The sequence below is a fragment of the Heptranchias perlo genome, chromosome 12, assembly GCF_035084215.1.
Source record: "Heptranchias perlo isolate sHepPer1 chromosome 12, sHepPer1.hap1, whole genome shotgun sequence".
Taxonomy (NCBI): Eukaryota; Metazoa; Chordata; class Chondrichthyes; order Hexanchiformes; family Hexanchidae; genus Heptranchias; species Heptranchias perlo.
The window spans coordinates 50,794,808-50,822,761 of record NC_090336.1 but is presented as its reverse complement, the minus strand read 5'-3'; the positions used below and the strand labels follow the sequence as shown (position 1 = coordinate 50,822,761).

General features: G+C 45.3%; 1 protein-coding gene across 1 annotated transcript in view; it reads left to right on the top strand.

The window, feature by feature from the left end:
• The window catches only part of LOC137327731 (growth arrest-specific protein 2), a 161,214-nt gene that overhangs the window by 34,715 nt on the left and 98,545 nt on the right, over positions 1 to 27,954 (top strand). Inside the window, exons 3-4 of the mRNA XM_067993536.1 lie at positions 17,884 to 18,025; positions 23,135 to 23,198. Of these exons, the coding sequence (XP_067849637.1) occupies positions 17,884 to 18,025; positions 23,135 to 23,198 (206 nt within the window). The remainder of the gene's footprint in view (positions 1 to 17,883; positions 18,026 to 23,134; positions 23,199 to 27,954) is intronic.

Genomic DNA, 27,954 nt, shown 5'->3' with positions numbered 1-27,954 from the left:
TTGTGTGAGATTATGCTGGGTGATAGGTTATGATTCTGTTATATAACTTGTAAGACTGCATTCCAATAGGATTACGTTTTCTTTCAGCATATGTGTGTTTTTAAAGGGATTTGATCATCTTGCTCTGTGTGTGGGTAGTTAACATTGTGGACTTGTTATATTAAATAATGCTATCTCAGTCAGATTAACAGTAGTCAGTGGTTATCAAGACATGTGGGAGGTGAATTTCTGCAGATGTCCTCCCACTCATCCACTATAACTTCAGAAGAGCCGTGGAAACCTGAAAAAAATGGCTTAAACCTGCATGACTTTACCCCCATTGTGATGCTTAAAATTTCTCAGAAATCCAGAGTGCCAGTGTATGTGATTCAATGGGCATGATTTTTACATGGAGCCGGGAAGAGAGTGACAGGGGGGGAGGCGGGGGGGAAGGGTGGTGGGGGAAGGAAATTGGACGCGAAACCCTGAAGTAAAGTTAGTGGGTTGGAATCTGCGATTGCGACCTAATTGAAGGATAAACGTTTTACTTCCGGGTTTCGCGCCCAGCAGCCAGCCTGATTGACCGGCTGTCTGTCGGGCGGGAAGGCCTGCAGTAGCATGCCGCAGCCGGGGATCGGAGAGGAGGGAGGGTGAGACCGTGGGCCATGGAGGACTTGATGGGGGGGTGCCGTGGAGAAGATCGGGGTGGGGGGAGGTGATCGGCTCAGGAGAAGAGTTGGTTCTCGGAGTTAGAGAGATGAATTGGTGATCGGAGGGAGGGTGGGGGTGTCTCGGACAATGGGGCGGGGGGTTCTGATCGTGGTAGGTAAGCCTCTTGGGCTTGGAGGAAACACTCCTGCTTCTCCTGGCCCACAAGCAGCGCAATAAAGGCACTTACCTCATGGATCCGACCCTTCTCGCCTCCTTTTCACTGGCAAGATTCAAAAGCCCCAGAAAATCCATGCTGGAGAAGTTAAATTTGAAGTTAGGTTAAATTCAATTAAAAGAAAAGCTACTTGACATCTCCTAATGACGTTAATTGTCCCGATAATGAACCACCCACTGGCACTAATTGGGGACGTGACTTCGGCGAGTATGTTCCTCGCACGCATCCAAACGTGCCCATGTTAAATCCTGAAGTGGGCGCATTGGAGCCGAGTTGGTGGCCACGATCCAAAAAGCTGTGAATTTCACCTCCCACCCAGCCCCAACCCACCTGTCTTGGGGGTTAAAACTCCCCCCAATGTCACCCAACCACATACTTAATTTACGTATAGAAAGAAATAAAGCACTTGCATTTCTACAGCACCTTCACAACCTCAGGACGTCCCAAAGTGCCAATGAAGTGCTTTTGAAGTGTAGTCACTGTTGTAATGTAGGAAACATAGCAGCCAATTTGCGCACAGCAAGGTCCCACAAAAAGCAATGTGATAATGACAAGATAATCTGTTTTAGTGATGTTGGTTGAGGGATAAATATTGACCAGGTCACTGGGGAGAACCCCCCTGCTCTTCATGGAATCTTTTACGTCTCCCTGAGAGGGCAGACGGGGGCTCCGTTTAAGCGCAGTCCACTGGCTGTATGATCAAATTTGCACTGGGAAGCAGGTAGTTTTACAATGTTGGTAGATAGAGCAGTTTCACATGCTGTGACATCACATATATATTCATCACTGCATGATGTGCTGGTTCCAGTTGTTAATCTGGAGCCAGCTTGGCTTACTCCAGTGACAGTTTACCTAGCTGATTTGGAGTGCGATTCAGCCACTCTCAACTGGGAATTTTGTGCAGAATTAATACCACTACTAGCACATAAATTCAATTCAAAAATCATAAAATAACAACACTATGGGCCCGATTTTAGCACCCGCTACCGGGTGCGTTCTCGGCGGGGGGGCCCTGAAAATCCCGAAATCCCGGAGCCGGACCGGATCGCGCCTCGATCCCGCCCACTTCCGGGTTCCGCGCCGACGTGCGGGGGTGCGTGCGCAGCCCCCGCTGGTGGGAATCCCGCAGGCAATTAAAGCCAGCGGGATACCACTTGAGTGTATTTACTTTGGTTGTTCAGGTCATTAACTGACCTGATTAAGGGACTGTGTGTGATTTTGGATAAACATGGGACTGTTTCACACACTGGGGGAAACAGTCCTAGTTGAAATGGACGTGTTGCAGCCGTCAGCCTGTGGCAGCTGCAAAGGTCCATTTGACAGGTGGGGCGGGGGGGGGGGGGGGAGACCCTCAGCCATTGCAGGAGGCCGCTCTGTCACTTGGGACAAAGTTTGGCCTCCACCACCCTCCTCCTGATGGTCAAAGTCATCAACCTGCACACTTACCCCGGGGTCCGGAGACATTGCGGACCCCCTCAGATGTACATCTTGCAGATGGGGGCCGCCGTAGCTGCAGTCATGACCTCCTCGGAGGGCGAACAGCATCACCAGCCTCACCAGCCTCGCCATCCACGCCATCCACCTCTGACACGTGGAGCTCCACAACAGAGTGCTGTGACACATCCACCTGTACAGCAGGAGGGAGGGCTACCGCAGAGAGAGATGCGTCGCAGAGGGCACTACTCTCGCCACAGGGTCCACAGACCGAGGCTCAGCCTCCTGGACCTCTCTGAGCAGCAGTGCACACGGAGGCTCAGAGTCACTCGACATGTAGCCGTGGACATCTGCAGCCTCTTTCATGCCGAGCTGCTCCTGGCTGGCCCGTGCACCATCTTCCTACCTGTCGCTGTCAAAGTCACCACTGCCCTCCTGAACTTCTGCTCCACAGCCTTCCAGGCTGCAACCGGGGACATCCCCGATGTCTCTCAGTCGTCTGCGCAGAAGAGCCCTGCAAATACACCTACACCCACTCTGCAGTGACACACTGGGTGGCATTAGTGGTGGGTCCTCATAGGGATACCCAGGAGCGGGCATTATTGCACAAACCGGACAGGATTCGCGAAGACATGGCAGTAGTGGTGCCAATGTAATGTGTGATGTACGTTGGTCTTTAATTCAATAGAAGTAAGAACCATGACAATCCCTCAAACACCCTTGTGCATCCCCTTCATGCTCACGACACGTTTGCCTTACGCTGCCTACTGCACATATGTGATGCATGCCCTGTGGCTGCAGCACAGGTGGTGGCAGGTTGAGTGAGGCTGGCCGTGAGAGAGATGCACGAGAGGGTGAGTATGGGATCGAGCCATGAGATTGTATGAGGATTGGGTTGCGTGGTAGTGGTGGGGTGAGTACTCGCGAGGTGAGTAGGTGCAGGTAAGATGAGGATGAGGTTTGAGTGGGTATGAGGGGTCATGTGACAGAGTAGTGTTGGCAGTGCCGATGGAGATGTGGGGTGGGGGCAGTGTTGTGGCAGGCGGAGTGTAGGGGAAAGACTACATGTTCTCACTGTGGCTGACCTACTGAGGTCATTGGTGCGCCTCCTGCACTGTATGCAGGTGGGCGATATGTTGGTGGCGCAGGTGACCCCCTCTGCCACCTCGAGCCAGGCCTTCTTGGTGGCAGAGGCAGGCCGCTTCCTCCCGCCCGCCGGGGGGATGATCTCTGTCCTCCCCCTCCTCCTCACCCCATCTAATGATACCTGGGGTGAGGCATCATTAAACTGGGAGCAGCCTTCCCCCTGGGCTGCTCCATGCTGTAATCTTTGCTGTTTGTGGCAGCATCTGTCAGTGGAGGACTGCCCCTTTAAATTGAGCGCCTCCAGCTGACAGATCTTACTGCGCATGCGCAGCCCGCCCGAGTCGCAGATCAGCATCGGGGAACCCGGAGGAGCAGGTAAGTGGATCCAATTAGTGTGTTGCCTGCTACGATCGCGCGGGCAACCCACTAATTTCACCGGGCGCGTTGAAAACGCGCCCGCTGGCCTACCCGCCGAGAACCCGCACCCCTGGTAAAATCGGACCCTATGAATCTGTCAGTAATCTGGAGGAACCAAAGATGTTACCAAAGCAATAGAACCTGTTCAGGTTTAGTAAAGATCAGGGATCATATTGGAATATAGCAAGCCTACAAAGATGCCATGGCTACATTGCCTAATTTGATTATTCTTTGGATTTTTCTGATTCCAGAGTTCTAATGGAAAATCAAAGGAATGTTCTCCTCCATATCCGTTCCAGTGGCATTTGGTGTATGACTATCCTAATGTCTCAAAGGTTGTGAAATAAATAAATAATTTTAGGCTTACAAGTTCCAAACTAGATGACTTTACCTGTTTTATTATCCTACATGATGTAGTACTGTTGTTAAAACAATTAGATTAAAACAAATTGGTATATAACTTCTCCCCCCCACCCCCATATTGATTGAAGGAAATGATTGCTTTGTTCTGTAGTCTTTAACAAGTTACATACAATAGTAATACTTTAAACCATGTATATGCTTAGCTTTATAATAAGTTAACTTTTTGGAGTACTAATTGGCTATTGTAACTTTCAAGGCCAATAGTGATACACAGAACCAAGGTCAAAAAGAGTCATAGAGAAGACAAGGCAAGATGTAGTGGTTAGGTGAAACAATGCTTACATTTTATAAAGCTTCTCAGATTCCAACCCACCAACTTTACTTCGGGGTTTCGGGTCCAATTACCTTCCCCCACCACCCTTCCCCCCTGCCCCCCCCGGCCACTCTCTTCCCGGCTCCATGTAAAAATCATGCCCATTGAATCACATACACTGGCACTCTGGATTTCTGAGAAATTTTAAGCCCGGGGTGGGTCCGGAGCCCGGCTCCAACCCGCCCACTTCCGGGTTCCCCAGTGACGCGCTGACATGAACGCGCAGCCCCCGCATGTGGGACTCCCGCCGGCAACTAAAGCCGGCGGGATGCCACTTAAGGTCATTATTTAGGTACTTCAGGTCATTTACAGACCTGATTAACATGATATTTTAGGAGGGGTGAAACACTCCCACTTGAAATGGACGTGTTGCAGCCATCAGCCTGTGGCAGCTGCAAAGGTCCATTTGACAGGTGGGGGAGGGAGACCCTCACTCATTGCAGGAGGCCACTCTGTCACTTTGGACAAAGTTTGGCCTCCACCACCCTCCTCCCAACAATAGCATTCACAAACTTGCACACTTCCCCGGTGTCCAGACACATTTACCTACCTTGCGGACACCCTCAAATCTAACAGGAAGCAGAGAGTTGGGATAAATGGTTCATTCTCGGACTGGCAACCAGTAGCCAGTGGTGTTCCGCAGGGGTCGGTGCTGGGTCCCCAATTCTTTACAATCTATATTAACAATTTGGAGGAGGGGACCGAGTGTAACATATCAAAGTTTGCAGATGATACAAAGGTGGGAGGGAAAGTAGAGAGTGAGGAGGACATAAAAAACCTACAAGGGGATATAGACAGGCTGGGTGAGTGGGCGGAGATTTGGCAGATGCAATACAATATTGGAAAATGTGAAGTTATGCACTTTGGCAGGAAAAATCAGAGAGCAAGTTATTATCTTAATGGCGAGAAACTGGAAAGTACTGCAGTACAAAAGGATCTGGGGGTCCTAGTGCAAGAAAATCAAAAAGTTAGCATGCAGGTGCAGCAGGTGATCAAGAAGGCCAATGGAATGTTGGCTTTTATTGCTAGGGGGATAGAATATAAAAACAGGGAGGTATTGCTGCAGTTATATAAGGTATTGGTGAGACCGCACCTGGAATACTGCATACAGTTTTGGTGCCCATACTTAAGAAAAGACATACTTGCTCTCGAGGCAGTACAAAGAAGGTTCACTCGGTTAATCCCAGGGGTGAGGGGGCGGACATATGAGGAGAGGTTGAGTAGATTGGGACTCTACTCATTGGAGTTCAGAAGAATGAGAGGCAACCTTATTGAAACATATAAGATTGTGAAGGGGCTTGATCGGGTGGAAGCGGTAAGGATGTTCCCAAGGATAGGTGAAACTAGAACTAGGGGGCATAATCTTAGAATAAGGGGCTGCTCTTTCAAAACTGAGATGAGGAGAAACTTCTTCACTCAGAGGGTAGTAGGTCTGTGGAATTTGCTGCCCCAGGAAGCTGTGGAAGCTACATCATTAAATAAATTTAAAACAGAAATAGACAGTTTCCTAGAAGTAAAGGGAATTAGGGGTTACGGGGAGCGGGCAGGAAATTGGACATGAATTTAGATTTGAGGTTAGGATCAGATCAGCCATGATCTTATTGAATGGCGGAGCAGGCTCGAGGGGCCGATTGGCCTACTCCTGCTCCTATTTCTTATGTTCTTATGTTCAAATGTACATCTTCCAGATGGGGGCCGTCGTAGCTGCAGTCATGACCTCCTCGAAGGACGAACAGCATCACCTGCCTCGCCGGCCACGCCGTCCACCTCTGACACGTGGAGCCCCACAACACAGTGCTGTGACACATCCACCTGCACAGCAGGAGGGAGGGCTACCGCAGAGAGAGACACGTCGTAGAAGGCACTACCCTTGCCACAGGGTCTACAGACCGAGGCTCAGCTTCCTGGACCTCTCTGAGCAGCAGTGCACACGGAGGCTCAGAGTCACTTGACATGTAGTCGTGGACATCTGCAGCCTCCTTCATGCCGAGCTGCTCCCGGCTGGCCCGAGCACCATCTTCTTACCTGTCGCTGTCAAAGTCACCACTGCCCTCAACAACTTCTCCTCCGCATCCTTCCAGGATGCCACCGGGGACATCGCCGACGTCTCTCAGTCGTCTGCACAAAAGAGCCCTGCAAATACACCTACACCCACTTTGCAGTGACACAATGGGTGGCATCAGGTGTGGGTCTTCATAGTGATCTTCAGGAAAGGGCATTATTGCACAAACCAGACAAGATTCACAAAGACGTGGCAGTAGTGGTGCCAATATAATATGTAATGTGCGTTGATCAGAAATTAAATAGAAGTAAAAACCATGACAAGCCCTCAACCACCCTTGTGCATCCCCTTTATGCTCACGACATGTTTGTCTTACGCTTCCTACTGCACATATGTGATGCATGCCCTGTGGCTGCAGCACAGGTAGTGGCAGGTTGAGTGAGGCTGACCGTGAGAGAGATGCATGAGAGGATGAGTATGAGGTAGAGCCATGAGATTGTATGAGGATTGGGTTAAGTTGTAGTGGCGGGATGAGTACTGGCGAGGTGAGTAAGTGCAGGTAAGATGAGGATGAGCTTTGAGTGGGTGTGAGGAGTGATGTGATAGAGTAGTGTTGGCAGTGCAGAAGGAGATGTGGGATGGGGGCGGTGATGTGGCAGACGGAGTGTAGGGGAATGAGTAAGTGTACTCACTTCGGCTGACCTACTTAGGTCATTGAAGCGCCTCCTGCACTATATGCAGGTGCGCGATATGTTGGTGGTACAGGTGACCTCCTCTGTCACCTCGAGCCAGGCCTTCTTGGTGGCAGAGGCAGGCCGCTTCCTCCCGTCCGCTGGGGTAAGATCTCTGTCCTCCCCCTCCTCCTCACCCCATCCAATAATACCTGGAGTGAGGCATCATTAAACCTAGGAGCAGCCTTCCCCCTGGGCTGCTCCATGCTGTAATTTTTCCTATTTTCTGCAGCATCAGTCAGTGGAGGACTGCCCCTTTAAATAGGGCTCCTCCAGCTGACAGCCTATGTTGCGCATGCACAGTCCGCCCGCTGCACAGCTTTCCAGCGTGAAACCCGGAAGCACAGGTAAGTGGCTGCAATTCGCCTGCGATTCCGTGCGGAGCACCCTGATTTCACTGGGCATGTTACCCACGCGCCCAGTCGACCCCCCGCTGCGAACCCGCCGCCCTCCTAATATCAGGCCCCATGAGACTACTGTCAGTTTCCTTCATTATAGGCACATATGTGACATTCGTGTACTATACAAAGATATTAAGAGAGATATTTTGAAGGATCATTATTTTTATACAACTTACTTAAGGGTTTATTCAGTCATAACCTGCTGGCAAATGCTTTACCTATGTGTTCACTGAAGCACATGGGAGTCACAATCCAGTACAATCTTCAGATAAAGTGGATTGGAGCTATGGGATAATTGGACAATGGTGCGCAGACGTCCCCATTTTAAGGTCATACATTCTTATTTTTATATTTACATTATAAATTGTTTTGTCCTCATTTATCATAGAAACTGCTTAGGGAAACTTATCACATTGTAATTATACTCTCCTCCCAATGGTGCCACTATATCTTTGCTGGAGGGAAAATGTAATTACAATGTGACAAGTTTCCATTATAAATGTGAACAAAGCAGTGTATAATGGGAAAAAGTTAACAGGAAATGCACACAGATGTAAGATTTTTACTATATTACAATCAATCTCTCATTGTGTGCAAACTGGGAGTCAAGACCAAATGTACTTTCCCGGTAAAGTGGGGATAGAGGCCGTGGATAATTGGACAAGGGTGCTTGAGTATAATTCAGTCCCTATTTTAAGCCATAAATTTTACCTTATTTTTATTTTTCTATTATAAATTCCTCTTTCTACATTTATAATAGAAATTGCCATCGTAAACTTGTCACATTGTAGTAACACTCCCCTTTTCTCTCAAATCCCCCTCTCTCACCATTCTGTCTCAAACCTCTCTCTTGCTCAACTCCCTCTTTCATTGAACCTCCTTTTCACTCAACCACCCTTCTCTCACCCAATCAAAAGCAAAATACTGCAGATGCTGGAAATCTGAAATAAAAACAGAAAATGTTGGAAATACTCAGCAAGTCAGGCAGCATCTGTGGAGAAAGAAACAGAGTTAACCTTTCAGGCCGATGACCTTTCATCAGAACTGGAAGAAGTTGAAGATTAAACAGTTTTTAAGTAAGTACAGAGCCGGGGTTGGAGGGGTGGGGGCGGAAGAGGAGGGGAGGAAAGAACAAAAGAGAATGTCTCTGATAGGTTGGAAGGCAGGAGTGATTAAATGACAAAAGGATGGTGCAAGGCAAGGAGGTGAGGTAATGAGACAAATAAAGAAACAAAAGATGGATCTAGAAGAGCTGTAAATGGTAACATCAGAACCATTACCAAGACCCGTTGTCCGAAAAAATGTGAGCAGTTGTTATGATCTGAAGTTATTGAAATCAATATTGAGTCCAGAAGGTTGTAAAGTACCTAATCGAAAGGTGAGGTGCTGTTCCTAGAGCTTCCGATGAGCTTCACTGGAACAGTGTAAGAGGCCGAGGACAGAGTGGGAGTGGGACGGAGAATTAAAATCTAAGCGACCGGAAGGTCAGGGTCACATTTGTGGACTGAGTGGTTCAGCAAAGCGATAACCCAATCTGCGTTTGGTCTCCCCAATGTAGAGAAGACCGCATTGTGAGCAGCGAATACAGTAAACTAAATTGAAAGAAGAACAAGTAAACCGCTGTTTCACCTGGAAGGAATGTTTGGTGCCCTGGACTGTAGGAAGGGAGGAGGTGAAACGGCAGGTGTTGCTTCTCCCGCGCTCGGATGGGAAGATGTCATGGGAAGAGGAGCGGGTGATGGAAGAGTCGACCAGGGTCTTGCGGAGGGAGCAGTCCCTTCGGATTGCTGAAAGGGGAGGGGAGGGGAAGATGTGTTTGGTGGTGGCATCACGCTGGAGGTGGCGGGAATAGTGGAGGAACCACAAGAGATGGGTGAGATCCTGAATGAATATTTCACATCAGTATTTACGGTTGAGAAAGGCATGGATGTTAGGGAACTTGGGGAAATAAATAGTGATGTCTTGAGGAGTGTACATATTACAGAGAGGGAGGTGCTGGAAGTCTTAACGCGCATCAAGGTAGATAAATCTCCGGGACCTGATGAAATGTATCCCAGGACGTTATGGGAGGTTAGGGAGGAAATTGCGGGTCCCCTAGCAGAGATATTTGAATCATCCACCGCTACAGGTGAGGTGCCTGAAGATTGGAGGGTAGCAAATGTTGTGCCTTTGTTTAAGAAGGGCGGCAGGGAAAAGCCTGGGAACTACAGACCAGTGAGCCTGACATCTGTAGTGGGTAAGTTGTTAGAGGGTATTCTGAGGGACAGGATCTACAGGCATTTGGAGAGGCAGGGACTAATTAGGAACAGTCAGCATGGTTTTGTGAGAGGAAAATCATGTCTCACGAATTTGATTGAGTTTTTTGAAGGGGTAACCAAGAAGATAGATGAGGGCTGTGCAGTAGACGTGGTCGACATGGACTTCAGCAAAGCATTTGACAAGGTACCGCATGGTAGGTTGTTACATAAGGTTAAATCTCATGGGATCCAAGGTGAGGTAGCCAATTGGATACAAAATTGGCTTGACGACAGAAGACAGAGGGTGGTTGTAGAGGGTTGTTTTTCAAACTGGATGCCTGTGTCCAGCGGTGTGCCTCAGGGATCGGTGCTGGGTCCGCTGTTATTTGTTATTTATATTAATGATTTGGATGAGAATTTAGGAGGCATGGTTAGTAAGTTTGCAGATGACACCAAGATTGGTGGCATTGTGGACAGTGAAGAAGGTTATCTAGGATTGCAACGGGATCTTGATAAATTGGGCCAGTGGGCCGATGAATGGCAGATGGAGTTTAATTTAGATAAATGTGAGGTGATGCATTTTGGTAGATCGAATTGGGCCAGGACCTACTCCGTTAATGGTAGGGCGTTGGGGAGAGTTATAGAACAAAGAGATCTAGGAGTACAGATTCATAGCTCCTTGAAAGTGGAGTCACAGGTGGATAGGGTGGTGAAGAAGGCATTCGGCATGCTTGGTTTCATTGGTCAGAACATTGAATGCAGGAGTTGGGATGTCTTGTTGAAGTTGTACAGGGCATTGGTGAGGCCACACTTGGAGTACTGTGTACAATTCTGGTCACCCTATTATAGAAAGGATATTATTAAACTAGAAAGAGTGCAGAAAAGATTTACTAGGATGCTACCGGGACTTGATGGTTTGACTTACAGGGAGAGGTTAGACAGACTGGGACTTTTTTCCCTGGAGAGTAGGAGGTTAAGGGGTGATCTTATAGAAGTCTATAAAATAATGAGGGGCATAGATAAGGTCGATAGTCAAAATCTTTTCCCAAAGGTAAGGGAGTCTATAACGAGGGGGCATAGATTTAAGGTGAGAGGGGAGAGATACAAAAGGGTCCAGAGGGGCAATTTTTTCACTCAAAGGGTGGTGAGTGTCTGGAACGAGCTGCCAGAGGCAGTAGTAGAGGCGGGTACAATTTTGTCTTTTAAAAAGCATTTGGACAGTTACATGGGTAAGATGGGTATAGAGGGATATGGGCCAAGTGCAGGCAATTGGGACTAGCTTAGTGGTATAAACTGGGCGACATGGACATGTTGGGCCGAAGGGCCTGTTTCCATGTTGTAACTTCTATGATTCTATGATTCTATAAGAGTTGTTGAAGCTTATGATTCTTGACACCTGAAAAGGAAGAAAATAAGTTTTTTGTTAAAGTGCTGGATGAGGCGAAGGATGAAATGGAACTGCAGACTAGGACGATTCTGAAGTAGAGTGAGTCAGTGCTGCTGAAGAGAGATGTGGCAGCGCATGGAGTTGAGCATGGATCTCAGGAAGTGGCAAGAGCCCCTTCAGTCTAAACTCTACCTCACACAGCCCTCTTTCAACATTCCCTCTCTATTCCTCACTCTCAATCCCATTATCCATCACTAACTTCTCGGTCGCTCTCTCTCTCTCAACCCCTAGTCTCTCTCCCAACAACCCACTTCTCTCTCTGAACCCCTCTCTCTGTCTTTCAATCCCCCTCGACTCCCTCCACATCCCTATTCCTTCATCCCTCCCTATCTGTATCTCCTTCCATCTCCATCCCTATCTCCCTCAAAAAGCCTTTATTTGCTTTCAAATGTTATCTTCTATTGTGCCTTACTCTCTATCTCTTTCTCTTCCTCTATTTCATATGTGTTAGAAATTAGAACCTCTCTCACAGGTGTGAAGTAGTAGCATTAACATTTTCTAACTTTCAACAAAAGCAGGTGGAGATAATCAGTTGGCTTAATAATTCAAGTGCATTTTTTTGAAAATTGAATATCAGTATGAATAAAGACGTTCTCTTCCTCACCCTCGTTTGAAGCATAGGCTTCAGGGAGATTTAATTTAAGTGTTTAAAATGATGAAGGGACTAGACTGTGTCTGTGTGGACAGACTATTTGAACTAGATAGGTTAAGGAAAATGAAGGGTCACGTGTAAGCAATGCAAGCATTGAACTGAGGTTTGCTCTTTACGCGGAGGGTTGTCGACAATTGGAACTCCCATGCTGAGTGCGGATTTGCTGCAGCAATTTAAAAAGGAGCTGGACGAGTTCCTTGTTGTGACTAATATCACTGCCTGTAAAGTTCTTTCAATTTAGTCTACTATATTCGCTGCTCACAATGTGGTCTCCATTACATTGGGGAGACCAAACGCAAATTGGGTGATTGCTTTGCTGAACACCTCCACTCACTCTGCAAGTGTGACCCTGACCTGCTGGTCGCTTGCCATTTTTTAATTCCCCATCCCACTCACATTCTGACCTCCCTGTCCTCGGCCTCTTACACTGTTCCAATGAAGCTGAGAAAGAACTTTTTCACCCAGAGGGTGGTTGGAGTCTAGAACTCACTGCCTGAAAGGGTTGTGGAGGCAGGAACCCTCACAACATTCAAGAAGCATTTGGATGAGCACTTGAAATGCCATAGCATACAAGGCTACGGACCAAATACTGGAATATGGGATTAGAGTAGACAGGGCTTGATGGCCGGCGCGGACACGATGGGCCGAAGGGCCTCTATCCGTGCTGAAAACGAAAAAAAAAAAGCTCAATGGAAGCTCGAGGAACAGCACCTCATCCTTCAATTAAGTACTTTACAACCTTCTGGACTCGACATTCATTTCAATAACTTCAGATCATAGCCACTGCTCCCATTTTTTTGGATAGCAGGAGCTGCTAATGGTTCTGCTGTTGTCATTTACAGCTCCTCTAGACCCATCTTTTGTTTCTTTACTTGTCCCATTACTACCCTCCTTGCCTTGCACCATCATCCCTTTTGTCATTTAACCACTCCTGCCCTCCACCCTTTCAGAGACCTTCCCTTTTATTCTTTCCTCCCCTCCGCTTCCCCCCTTTCCCTGACCCTGTACTTGCTTAGAAACTGTTTAATCTTCAACTTCTTCCAGTTCTGACGAAGGGTCATCGACCTGAAAGATTAACTCTGTTTCTTTCTCCACAGATGCTGCCTGACTTGCTGAACATTTCCAGCATTTTCTGTTTTTATTTCAGATTTCCAGCATCCGCAATATTTTGCTTTTGATTTAATTATCTCCTAGAGATCATTTTGATTGCCTTCGGGGGTCAGAGTGGAATTTCCTATTTTTTTTCTCCGTGAACTGACCTAAGGTTTTTCTATCTGGCATTTTTAAAAATCTCTCCTGGGAGTTTTTGGGGGCTAAATTGGGCCGCATAAGGCCCGTTGTGTAGGCACTACAAGGACTCCTAAGGACCCAAAATGGCATCCAAAATGCACACGCACGCTTCCGGCGTGATGTGCGCAGGACGCCATATTAGTAAAGGCGTTTGCGCACGCGCGCTTAACGAATGCCGGCAGCATGTACAGTAGGGAGGTTATGAAGTAGATCAGTGAGCAACGCTGATTTAAAGGGACAGATGCGATTCTGGAACTCCACCAATGCACTGTCTTAACCTCACACAGCTGAACAGGTTTTAAACAGAATGGAGGTCCTCCCCCACCAGCAATATTTACAGGAATCATGCAGGAGTGATATACAGTCAGGTGGGAGTAGCCCTGGGAGTCCTAAACATTGACTCTGGACCCCATGAAATCTCATGGCATCAGGTCAAACATGGGCAAGGAAACCTCCTGCTGATTACCACCTACCGTCCTCCCTCAGCTGATGAATCAGTCCTCCTCCATGTTGAGCACCACTTGGAGGAAGCACTGAGGGTAGCAAGGGCACAAAATGTACTCTGGGCGGGGGACTTCAATGTCCATCACCAAGATTGGCTCGGTAGCACCACTACTGACTGAGCTGGCCGAGTTCTGAAGGATATAGCTGCCAGACTGGGCCTGCGGCAGGTGGTGAGCGAACCAACACGAGGGAAAAACTTACTTGACCTCGTCCTCATCAATCCACCTGTCGCAAATGCATCTGTCCATGACACTATTGGTAGGAGTGACCACCGCACAGTCCTCGTGGAGATGAAGTCCCGTCTTCACACTGAAGACACCATCCAACGTGTTGTGTGGCACTACCACCATGCTAAATGGGATAGATTCAGAACAGATCTAGCAACTCATAACTGAGCATCCATGAGGCACTGTGGGCCATCAGCAGCAGCAGAATTGTATTCCAGCACAATCTGTAACCTCATGGCCCGGCATATTCCTCACTCTACCATTACCAACAAACGAGGGGAACAACCCTGGTTCAATGAGGAGTGTAGAAGAGCATGCCAGGAGCAGCACCACGCGTACCTAAAAACGAGGTGCCAACCTGGTGAAGCTACAACTCAGGACTACATGCATGCTAAACAGCGGAAGCAACATGCTATAGACAGAGCGAAGCGATCACAACCAACGGATCAGATCAAAGCTGCCACATCCAGTCGTGAATGGTGGTGGACAATTAAACAACTAACGGAAGGAGGAGGCTCTGCAGACATCACCATCCTCAATGATGGCAGAGTCCAGCACGTGAGTGCAAAAGACAAGTCTGAAGTGTTTGCAACCATCTTCAGCCAGAAGTGCCGAGTGGATGATCCATCTCGGCCTCCTCCCGATATCCCCACCATCACAGAAGCCAGTCTTCAGCCAATTCGATTCACTCCACGTGATATCAAGAAACGGCTGAGTGCACTGGATACAGCAAAGGCTATGGGCCCCGACAACATCCCAGCTGTAGTGCTGAAGATTTGTGCTCCAGAACTAGCTGCGCCTCTAGCCAAGCTGTTCCAGTACAGCTACAACACTGGCATCTACCCGACAATGTGGGTAATTGCCCAGGTATGTCCTGTCTACAAGAAGCAGGACAAATTCAATCCGGCTAATTACCGCCCCATCAGTCTACTCTCAATCATCAGCAAAGTGATGTAAGGTGTCGTCGACAGTGCTATCAAGCGGCACTTACTCACCAATAACCTGCTCACCGATGCTCAGTTTGGGTTCCGCCAGGACCACTCTGCTCCAGACCTCATTACAGCCTTGGTCCAAACATGGACAAAAGAGCTGAATTCCAGAGGTGAAGTGAGAGTGACTGCCCTTGACATCAAGGCAGCATTTGACCGAGTTTGGCGCCAAAGGAGCCCTAGTAAAATTGAAGTCAATGGGAATCAGGGGGAAAACACTCCAGTGGCTGGAGTCATACCTAGCACAAAGGAAGATGGTAGTGGTTGTTGGAGTCCAATCATCTCAGCCCCAGGACATTGCTGCACAAGTTCCTCAGGGCAATGTCCTCGGCCCAACCATCTTCAGCTGCTTCATCAATGACCATCCCTCCATCATAAGGTCAGAAATGGGGATGTTCGCTGATGATTGCACAGTGTTCAGTTCCATTCGCAACCCTTCAAATAATGAAGCAGTCCGAGCCCGCATGCAGCAAGACCTGGACAACATCCAGGCTTGGGCTCATAAGTGGCACGTAACATTCACGCCAGATAAGTGCCAGGCAATGACCATCTCCAACAAGAGAGAGCCTAACCACCTCCCCTTGACATTCAACGGCATTACCATCGCCGACTCCCCCACCATCAACAACCTCGGGGTCACCATTGACCAGAAACTTAACTGGACCAGCCATATAAATAATGTGGCTACGAGAGCAGGTCAGAGGCTGGGTATTCTGCGGCGAGTGACTCCACCTCCTGACTCCCCAAAGCCTTTCCACCATCTACAAGGCACAAGTCAGGAGTGTGATTGAATACTCTCCACTTGCCTGGATGAGTGCAGCTCCAACAACACTCAAGAAGCTCGACACCATCCAAGATAAAGCAGCCCGCTTGATTGGCACCCCATCCACCACCCTAAACATTCACTCCCTTCACCACCAGCACACTGTGGCTGCAGTGTGTACCATCCACAGGATGCACTGCAGTAACTCGCCAAGGCTTCTTCGACAGCACCTCCCAAACCCGCGACCTCTACCACCTAGAAGGACAAGAGCAGCAGGCACATGGGAACACCACCTGCACGTTCCCCTCCAAGTCACACACCATCCCGACTTGGAAATATATCGCCGTTCCTTCATCGTCGCTGGGTCAAAATCCTGGAACTCCCTTCCTAACAGCACTGTGGGAGAACCGTCACCACATGGACTGCAGCGGTTCAAGAAGGCGGCTCACCACCACCTTCTCAAGGGCAATTAGGGATGGGCAATAAATGCCGGCCTTGCCAGCGACGCCCACATCCCATGAACGAATATTTAAAAAAAAGTTACAGGCTAGTGCTGGATTATTGCTTCTGGCTGCTGATGCATTTGTACCTGTCTTTGCAGGTCTCCTACACTTGAGTACTAGAATAAGGGGACATAGCCTAAAAATTAGAGCCAGGACTTTCAGGAGTGAAGTTAGGAAACGCTTCTACATGCAAAGGGTGGTAGAAGTTTGGAACTCCCTTCTGCAAATGGCAGTTGATCCTAGCTCAATTGTTAATTTTAAATCTAAGATTGATAGATTCTTCTAACCAAAGGTAGTATGGGATATGGGGCTAAGGCGGGTATATGGAGTTAGGCCACAGATCAGCCAGGATCTTATTTAATGGCAGAACAGGCTGGAGGGGCTAAATGGCCAACTCCTGTTCCTATCTTCATAAAATAAAGTTCCGATGCTCTATAGGAAGTGGGCTGGTAGCTGACAGGCAACAGGAAGGGCACTGGCGGCGGAGTGGCAGGGGTGGGACAGGAATTCTGTCATCCTGAGAGAGGACAGCAGGTTCATGTTCCATGGAGCCACTGCCACTTGCTGCCTTCTGATATGCGCCACCCTCTGCAAGAAAGCATGTCGGTGAGTGTCATGCAAGATGTTTGGATGATGTGGCTTTCATGGTTGAATAGCTGCCAGTGTGTGTGACCTGTGAGTTGTGGGTGTGCAGCTTGCAACAGTAGTAATGTGTGTGGGTGAGATGAAGCATCTGATTGGAAGATTTGAGTACCGATTGAAAGAGTTTGTTGGTAGGTGGGTGTTGGGGGGGGGTATAGTGCTGAGCAACCTTTATTCAATGTTTTAGGAACTCAACAGTTTATAAACATAAGGATGGGATCTGCATCTGTGTTTTACGTCTGCAATTTCTGATTTCCATTCAGACCCGTATCTTATATTTTGAAAATATAAGAGTCCCACAAACTTTGAGTAGCCAAGTTGTTGCTCATTAAAAATTCCAGAGTTCCCATCATCACTGATGGAATGGCTCTGATGCATCCTGGGAAATTAGGTAGATTGCACATACAAAATTCAGCTCACAGAGTCACAGGTATGAGCTAAAATATCAACTCCAAGTCCAGGTTTTTCGGAGGGTCTGAGGTCTTCAAGTGAAAACTTTAATGAAGGGATTAAATTACACATAATACAATTCAATGGATATATTGTATCATGTTATTGTGAAAGATGCAATTTTTCATGTTAAAAATTTTTGTTTAAATCCTTATTTTGGACATTATAAATTTGAGGAAAAAAATGGTAGATTAAATTTTTTTTTTAGAAAACTTTTTGTGGGAATTGTGGAAATCCAGGGCCATATTGTGCAATCAGAGTCATGAGTTTATGTAGACAAAATCCATAATAAATTCAGACATAGGAATTTATAATTTATAGTTGAATTTATAAGGAATTTATAGTTGAAGCAAAAAGTGTAACAAAAATGTGACAACAGAAGTCAGGTGGCGCAGACAGACAGATGTAAGACTTCTAATATATTTTAGATGGATGTATACAATTGACCATATACATAAACAGCCTAGGATATCTCTACTGAATTAATAATATGTTTTGCATTCACAGAGTCTACTTGTGAAGAAGATTCCTTGCAAAGCAAATGCCGCTTCGGGTTCTTTCTTTGCCCGTGACAATACTGCCAACTTCCTAGCCTGGTGCAGAGAAGTGGGGGTGGATGATACTTGCCTTTTTGAGTCTGAAGGTTTGGGTACGTAGTCACTTTTATTTACATCATAATATACCACATTGGGATTAGCTGCAATATAGGATACTTTGAAAACTGTATTGTGATGAAATACAGAATATGATGAGTATCTTCTGTGGCCTACATTGTTACATTGAGTTCTATTTGATAAGCCCTATTTAGTTTGATGAATGCATTATCTGTGCTGTCTGGAGAATAAATGAGCCTTTGTGCAGCTGAGAGACAAAAAGACAAAAGGTCACTTGACAAAAACTGACTGCACTGCTTATCTTTCATGTAACTGATATGCTCTTTCTATGTGTTAATGGAACAGTTTTGCACTATTATTTCCAAATGACAGCTTGACATACTTATCTCTGGCTTTTTTCTGACGTACTCTAATGCAAAATAAAGCTGTCAGTGATCTCAAGAGAAATGGCCTCAAAGATGGCTATCTGCACTTTGACACTATTGGCTCAAATATTGCTTTTTTAGGACATACCGCCAAAGGAAGGAGTCTTCTTCATTGCGTGACAAAGAAGAGCTGAAGCAGAGGTTCTTACAAAGGTTCCTCCTCAGTTGGTGTTGGAATGCTATGTATTATATCGTAATATTGTATGATCAGTGTTGTAATTTGTGTCTTTTGACTGAACTTCCATACTGATTTCATTCATCAACTATTACCTTTTCCTAGTTGCTGTGTATAATACAACATTCATATCATTCTGTTTTCCATCAACGCATGTAAAAAAAAAATCTGTGTGTTGGCTGAGCCTCTAGAATTCTACAAACAAAAGTCTTACAGGATTTGCAGTTTGACTTAAAGGATTCTTGATTGGACAAAAGTTCGTAAAGGTGAATTTATGCTACCTCTAGATGTACTTCATTTCAAAACACTGCAGTAATTCAACATTATGTATTTGGTTAGAATAGCACTTTGAGAATTGATTAAAAAGATTAAACTCCTAGCTGGTTGTTAACTTAGAAGCAATTCAAAATCAATTAGAAGTATTAAAACCTGCATTAAAATCTTTGAGCACTGAAAGACTTTTTCAGGTTTCAAAATATATAAGAGTGTTCTGTATAACATCGGAGGACTCTGGATAGCAATCAGGAGCAGGAACACTGGCTGATTTTTTCCCTCCCTAACCTGGGGTAATTGAAGGTAATTTTAGTGTTCCATTAATGCCTTATTTTAGATCACACAGGGAATTTCTATACAATTTTAATACTAAACATTATAAGGTGGAATCAGAATATACAAAATCGTATTGCATGTATTAATTCATATAAATTCTCAAACTAAACCAACATATTGTGATCTTGTTATATTTATATTTTTTGAGCAGAGCTAATAATACTCTTCTCAAAGAGTTTAGTCATTTGCCTTCTAGAATGAACTCAGTTGGTTATATAAGGCAGGGAACTGTTGAATCTAGTCCAAAACATTACAGGGTAGAAATTGGATCTGGTTGCACCCGTATTACAGGCGTAAAATAGGCGCAGTGAAGCCCAATTTCAGGGACAAACATCCTGCGCCCCAAGGATGCCTGAAAAAAGCCCGACCTGAAGTTGGATCTGGCCATTTTTCAGGCGGACGCCTAAAACAGGTGTTAGTCTCCTTACATATGTTAATGAGAGTCTGACTGCTTATTTTAGGACACCTCAGGGAAATTAGGTTGCCCTGAGTTGGACTTCTCCACTCAAGTTTTCTAGATGTAGATGCAGCCTAGCCATCGGCCGCCTGCGAAAAGTTTAATTTAAAAAAGTATTGACGTGGATCCAGGAGGAGCAGGAGCGCTTTTCCTGGGTCCACATCACTCCTGACGGCCGTGATCGGCCCCCTTCCTGCTGTCCTCCCCCTTCTCCTGGGACTTACCCGAGGTCGGTGGCCTGACATTTGCTTATTCAGTCGAGCGACCCGCCTGCACAGGTGCCGGCAGCTCACCGTGATTATTTAGATGAGGCCGAGGACTAATTTCTTGCGATCCTCGGGCCTCTGTCTCGAGCGCAGGGATCGTATTGAGTGAACAGCAGCTTTAAACAGTGCAAGCATATTAGTCCTGACAAAGTTTACCCAAGAGGAGTTTACTGGCCCAGCATAATTGACAAGTTAAACATTAGAGTGCATTTTTGTGATGTTAGCAGCCACAGAATAAAAACTAGTTTGTAGTTCAAAGAAAAACACATCTGCCTATTTTCCACTCGGATAGTGACAGATTTTGTACTTTTCAAGTCCCTTTCTGGTAACCAGCAAATTTAAATATGTTGATGTTAATGCAGTGAATGTTTTGTGTTGTGGTAGCACTATTCTTTAGCAAAAGTCTGCCCAATTGTTCTACTCCTCTGCCCCCCCAGCTGCAATAATTGAGAGCAAAACACATTGGGCTCAATTTTGAAATGGTGGCAGGGTGGCAGCGAGGGTGGGTGAAGGTGCGCGTGGCAAACCCGAATTTTAAAAAAATTACCTTTTCTGAAACAATCGCGATGTAATTGATAGCGATTAAAGTTCTTTCCGGGTTTCGTGCCCGGCAGCCCCTGATTGACAGGCTGGCTGCCGACAGGAGCTGCAACGCCGAGGTCAGGGTGGGGGGGCGGGGGGGAGAGAAAGAGAGAGGAGAGAGACGTGATCCTGCGCTGGAACAGAGATCAGAGGGGTTGGGGGGGAGAGGGGAAGATTGGGGGGGGGGGGGGAGAATGGGAGATTGGAGGGGGGAGGAAGAGGAGATCGGAGAGGGACATCGGAGAGAGACATCAGGTACTGAGAGGGACATCGGAGAGGAAGACATCGGACATTGGAGCAGGGTGGAAAGGTAGGTTTATTGTGTTTTTTAACTTTGTGCAATGGTTTTTTATTTAATTTATTTAGTTTATTTTTGCCTGATCCGGCCCCTCATGCCTAGTTTCACCAGGTGTGAATCAGAAGCAGTGGGAAAGCTGCCCAGGTAAGTTTAAAATCATTTTAACTACCTAATATATCAGAAGTAAAGTACCTTAAATACCCCAAGTATTTAGTTCTTTAACCATCATCCCGCCGGCTTTAATTGTTGGCGGGACTTCTGGATTCGGGAAGCGCGCGCACACAGGTGCGTCTGTGGGAAACTCGGAAGTCAGGGGGTTGGAGCCGGCTTCTGAACCCGCTGGGGATTTTTGCCATTTTCGCAGCCCCCATCACCCCCAACTCACCCACAATTTAATTTTAAGATTGAGCCCATAGTTGGAATTCTGTCCTGCTGCAGACTGGACTTAGCTGTGCTCTTTGATGCGAGAAGTGATTTTAGAACTGATAGCACCTTCACTGAGTAATAGTGGCAGTGGCTGCTTAGAAGAAAGTGGCTGCAGCCTAATTTTTAAATACTATTACTGGTCTGAAAATTGTAGAAGTGCTAATGATGACGTGGCTCCAGAATCTACGGCTTATATTTTATTGAACAAATTATGTTGGCCTTTTCCTTTCGTATAAAGTGTTTCCCTGGATGATGTCATGCGTCGATTGAAAGGTGTAGGACAGAGTTAAGGTTCAACCAAAGTAATGGGAAATGACAGTCATTGAAAGGGGAGGGAACATACATGTAACAAGAAAAACCTATGAAAGTTAAAATTTGCTAAAAGGACCCATATTTTATCGGAGTTTAAATAGCGAGTGGATAGCAATAACAGGTGGAGAATTGTTCAGTAAATAAAATTTTAAAAGATAGGGGAGAGCGATTTCTGTTCAATCTCCCATTTTCCTGTATTTGGGCTCCTCTAAACTTCTTACTAATCCTATATATTCACAATTCTCTAGCCTGGGAGAACTGATGGTTTCTCCACACCTTTAGTAGGATATACTGTTCTATCATGTACTTGCTAGTTGGAGAGCTGGCTATCCCATCGACGATACAGTAGACTTTTATCAATTTCCCCTCGGTAAGGATACACAAAGTAATGAGAAATGACAGAGTCTTAGACACAGAGGCCTGGAATTTCTCCGAAACTTGCACCGAATCAACAGCATAAGTATGGCGTAATGGCAATTTTTAGTGCAATATTTGCGCGTAAGTGACTTACACCAGTTTTTACGCTGCGCTCGAGTTTCTTCGATCTTTTGTGCCGATTCAGTTCAACCTTTGCCACTCATAAACATAGCTCCACCCCCATTTATGCCAGTTCTGAACAGGCTGCAAATTCACACTCAAAATTTAGGTGCAACAAGATCCAAAGTCATATTTATGGTGTTTTATGATGATTTTTTTAAGTGATATTTTGAATTTCTCCTCACTAAGAACCACATCTAATCATCTAATGCATTTTAATGGCAACAGAATGAGTTATATTAAAAATTGAAAACCTTCCCTGATTGCATTTTCTTAACCATGCTGTGCATAATTTGCTTAAATGATGGTTTCATGGCTTCAAACTTTATTTTTCATACTTAAAGAAGGATTTTAAGAAGGAATATGTGTAAGTTCCGCGCTTTCCTCAGGCCCCCATTGTTTATGTTGATTTCTGCTTGATTACACTGGTTTTTATGTTCTGGGATACGCTAATGAGATTGTCAGGAAATTTCAGCGTAAGTACCGGTTGGCAAGATCGGCATAGAAGCCGACGTAAATTTTGGAGTAACTTACCAATTATGCCATTTGAGGAAATTCTGGGCCAGAGAAACTACATGACTGTTAGTTCTCACTGGAACTCAGTTTTGTGATCTTGAAGTATGAGCAGATTACTGCACTATATTTTATAAATCTTTGTTCTGCTTTAGTGTGTAGTATTAACTCATTCACATGCTGTAGACCTTCATGAGAAAACAGCTTAAATTCATAATATTTTATTAGTTTTTATAGTTTTTATAAATTTTTGATGATTTTTTATAAAATAAACTACAATTATGCAAACTGCTCCAAAGACAACACAATGATTTAGATAAATAAACATTTTCATAACAAAGCCTGCAACCAAGAAATCAAAATGAATGTATGACATAAACATGAATTAAAAAAAATCAATAATTTAGATTAACAAAAGTCATAAAGTGGAACTATGTTATAACTGAAGTATTAATGTCTGTTCTGAAATAGTTTTGTGTATAGAGGTATTGAGGTAATAGTTGATATTAAATCTCTAATTGTTCTTCATGCCTTATGTTTGCAGTCCTACATAAACAGCCCAGAGAAGTGTGTCTGTGCTTGCTGGAACTGGGGAGAATAGCTTCCAGGTAAAATTATATTTCCCTTCCTTTTTTATAAATGTAAACATGGATCCATTAACTCCATTAACAGTTCAATCCAGCTCCTGCTGCCAGCATAGGTTGCCATCTGCACCAGGGTAGTTAACAGTACAAAGAGATGTTCAAGATTGCATTCAGCAACATCTTGTTGTTCAAACAGTGCAATGATGTGGCCCGGATACTGAGCATCAGAAATTCACAGAATTTGCCGACCATAATAGCAAAAGAAAATGGAAAGGATTTTTTTTCTTGCTACAGGTTGAGAATATATTTCAGCCAGAATGGATTAAATTAAAAAATGTACACTGAGTTGTTAAGTTATGGGTGTACTCATATAAATAAACTGTAAAGAGTGACTTCTATAGCATTTTTAATGTCTTTTATTCACTCAGTCAGCAGATGCTGTGTAGCAAATGGAGGCACTTTGAGCTTCAGGTAAAATTAATCATTAGTATAATTTAGTAATTGAAGATTCTTCACCCTTGAAAGGAGTTACATTGCTTCAAATATCTAAAATTTGCTATTAATTTTTCATACTGTTAGAGCATTGGAGTCATGGTCAGAGGGCTCCAGTTTGAATCTTATCTTCAACTGATCTTTGAATTTAGCTGCTCTCTTTATGTCCATTCATCATTGTTCCTGTATATAAAAGGTTTTCTGAAGTTTTTCAGCACAGTTTCAAAACTAATACTGTAACCATACAAATATAGGCATATAACAATAGCTAACATGGAAGTGATTTTCTTTGTTCATGGATGAAGGTGATGCTGGCAAGGCTGCATTTATTGTCCATCCATAGTTACCCCGAAATGCTGGTGGTGGGCCACCTTCTTAAACTGCTGCAGTCCTTGTGGTGATGGTGCTCCCACAATGGCGTTAGTTAAGAATTTCATCCAGAACTTTATATTGCAGCAAAGGTAGGACATCTAATGGGAATCAGGGGGAAATCTCTCCAGTGGCTGGAGTCATATCTAGCACAAAGGAAGATGGTAGTGGTTGTTGGAGGCCAATCATCTCAGCCCCAGGACATTGCTGCAGGAGTTCTTCAGGGCAGTGTCCTAGGCCCAACCATCTTCAGCTGCTTCATCAATGACCTTCCCTCCATCATAAGGTCAGAATTGGGGATGTTCGCTGATGATTGCACAGTGTTCAGTTCCATTCGCAACCCCTCAGATAATGAAGCAGTCTGTGCCCGCATGCAGCAAGACCTGTATAACATCCAGGCTTGGGCTGATAAGTGGCAGGTAACATTCGTGCCAGACAAGTGCCAAGGAATGACCATCTCCAACAAGAGAGAGTCTAACCACCTCCCCTTGACATTCAGCGGCATTACCATCACTGAATCCCCCACCATCAACATCCTGGGGGTCACCATTGACCAGAAACTTAACTGGACCAGCCACATAAATACTATGGCTACAAGAGCAGGTCAGAGGCTGGGTATTCTGTGATGAGTGACTCACCTCCTGACTCCCCAAAGCCTTTCCACCATCTACAAGGCACAGATAAGGAGTGTGATGGAATACTCTCCACTTGCCTGGATGAGTGCAGCTCCAACAACACTCAAGAAGCTCGACACCATCCAGGACAAAGCAACCCGCTTGATTGGCACCCCATCCATCACCCTAAACATTCACTCCCTTCACCACCAGCGCACCGTGGCTGCAGTGTGTACCATCCACAGGATGCATAGAAACATATACAATAGGAGCAAGAGTAAGCCATTTGGCCCTTTGGGCCTGCTCCGCCATTCAAAATGACAATGGCTGACCATCTAACTCTGTACCCTGTTCCCGCTTTTTCCCCATATCCCTTGATCCCTTTAGCATTAAGAAATATAACTATCTCCTTCTTGAATGAATCTAATGACTTGGCCTCCACTGCCTTCTGTGGTAGAGAATTCCACAGGTTCACCACCCTCTGAGTGAAGAAATTTCTCCTCATCTCGGTTCTAAATGGCATACCCCGTATCCTGAGACTGTGATCCCTGGTTCTGGACTCCCCAGCCATCGGGTACATCCTCCCTGCATCTAGTCTGTCTAGTCCTGTTAGAATTTTATATGTTTCTATGAGATCACCTCTCATTCTTCTAAACTCAAGTGAATATAGGCCTAGTCGACCCAATCTCTCCTCATATGTCAGTCCTGCCATCCCAGGAATCAGTCTGGTAAACTTTCGTTGCACTCCCTCCATGGCAAGGACATCCTTCCTCAGATAAGGAGACCAAAACTGCACTCAATACTCCAGATGTTGTCTCACCAAGACCCTGTATAACTGCAGTAAGACATCCCTGTTCCTGTATTCAAATCCGCTTGCAATGAAGGCCAACATACCATTCGCCTTCCTAACTGCTTGCTCCACCTGAATACTCGCTTCCAGCGACTGGTGTACAAGGACACCCAGGTCTCGTTGCACCTCCCCTTTTCCCAATCTATCACCATTCAGATAATAATCTGACTTTCTGTTTTTACAACCAAAGCGGATAACCTCACATTTATCCACGTTACACTGCATCTGCCATGTTCTTGCCCACTCACCCAACTTGTCTAAATCATATTGGAGCCTCTTTGCATTCTCCTCACAGCTCACATTCCACCCCAGCTTTGTGTCGTCTGCAAACTTGGAAATGTTACATTTAGTTCCCTCATCCAAATCATCATTGATATATATTGTGAATAGCCGGGGCCCAAGCACTGATCCCTGCGGTACCCCACTAGTCACTGCCTGCCACCCGGAAAAAGACTCGTTTATTCCCACTCTCTGTTTCCTGTCTGTCAACCAATTCTCAATCCATGCCAGTATATTCCCCCCAATCCTATGTGCTTTAATTTTGCACACTAACCTCTTGTGTGGGACTTTATCAAAAGCCTTCTGAAAATCCAAATACTCCACATCCACTGCTTCTCCCCTAGTTATTCCACTAGTTACTTCCTCAAAAAACTCCAGTAGATTTGATAAGCATGATTTCGCTTTCATAAACCCATGTTGACTTTGTCCAATCCTGTTAATGCCCTCCAAGTGTTCTGTTATCACATCTTTTATAATAGACTCTAGCATTTTCCCCACTACTGATGTTAGGCTAACTGGTCTGTAATTCCCTGCTTTTTTTCTCCCTCCTTTTTTAAATAGTGGGGTTGCATTTGCCACCCTCCAATCTGTAGGAACTGCTCCAGAGTCTATAGAATTTTGGACGGTGACCACCAATGCATCCACTATTTCCAGGGCCGCCACCTTTAGTACTCTGGGATTAGATTATCAGGCCCTGGGGATTTGTCAGCCTTTAGCCCCATTAATTTCCCTAGCACTATTTTTTTTACTAATACTGGTTTCCTTCTGTTCCTCCCTCTCACTAGATCCTTGGTTCCCTAACATTTCTGGGAGGTTATTTGTGTCCTCCTTTGTGAAGACAGAACCAAAGTATGTGCTTAATTGTTCTGCCATTTCTTTGTTCCCCATTATAATTTCCCCCATTTCTGACTGTAAGGGACCTACATTTGTCTTCACTAATCTTTTTCTCTTGACATATTTATAGAAGCTTTTACAGTCAGTTTTTATGTTCCCTGCTAGTTTACTTTCATACTCTATTTTTCCCCTCTTAATCAATCTCTTTGTCCTCCTTTGCTGAATTCTAAACTGCTCCCAATCCTCAGGCTTGCCGCTTTTTCTGGCAATTTTATATGTCTCCTCTTTGGATCTAATACTATCCCTAATTTCTTTTGTAAGCCACGGTTGAGCCACCTTTCCTGTTTTATTTTTGCGCCAGACAGGAATGAATAATTGTTGTAATTCCTGCACACATTCTTTAAATATTAGCCATTGCCTATCCACCATCATCCCTTTTAGTAAAGTTCCCCAATCTATCATAGCCAACTTGCACTTCATACTTTCGTAATTTCTTTTATTTAGATTCAGGACTCTAGTTTCGGATTCAACTATTTCACTCTCCATCTTAATGAGGAATTCTATCATGTTATGGTCGCTCTTCCCTAAAGGACCCCACACAACAAGATTGTTAATTAATCCTTTCTCATTGCACAATACCCAATCTAGGATCGCCTGTTCTCTAGTTGGTTCCTCAGCGTATTGATCTAGAAAACCATCACATACACACTCCAGGAATCCCTCCCCCACAGTATTATTGCTAATTGGTTTGACCAATATATATGTAGATTAAAGTCACCCATGATTATAGTTGTACCCTTCTTGCATGCGTCTCTAATTTCCTGTTTAATGCCCTCCCCTACATCTCCACTACTGTTTGGGGGCCTATTGACAAACCCCTTAGTTCTGCCCCTTGGTGTTTCTTAGGTCCACCCACACAGATTCGACATCATGATTTTCCGAGCCAATATCCTTCCTTACTATTGCATTGATTTCCTCCTTTACTAACAATGCTACCTCACCTCCTTTCCCTTTTTGGCTGTCCTTCCTAAATATTGAATATTTCTGGATGTTCAGTTCCCAGCCTTGGTCACCCTGCAGCCATGTCTCCGTAATCGCAACTATATCATACCCATTAATATCTATCTGCGCTGTTAATTCATCTACCTTATTGCGAATGCTCCACACGTTAAGACACAATGCCTTTAGACTTGTCTTTTTAAAATTGCTCGTCATCTTAGTTTACTTTTCACTATGGCCCTATTTGTTTTTCACCCTTGTTTTCTCTGCCTTCCACTATTGCTTATTCCCTTTCTGTCTTTTGTTTCTATTCTTGTTTCCCCCTCCTCTGTCTCCCTGCTCA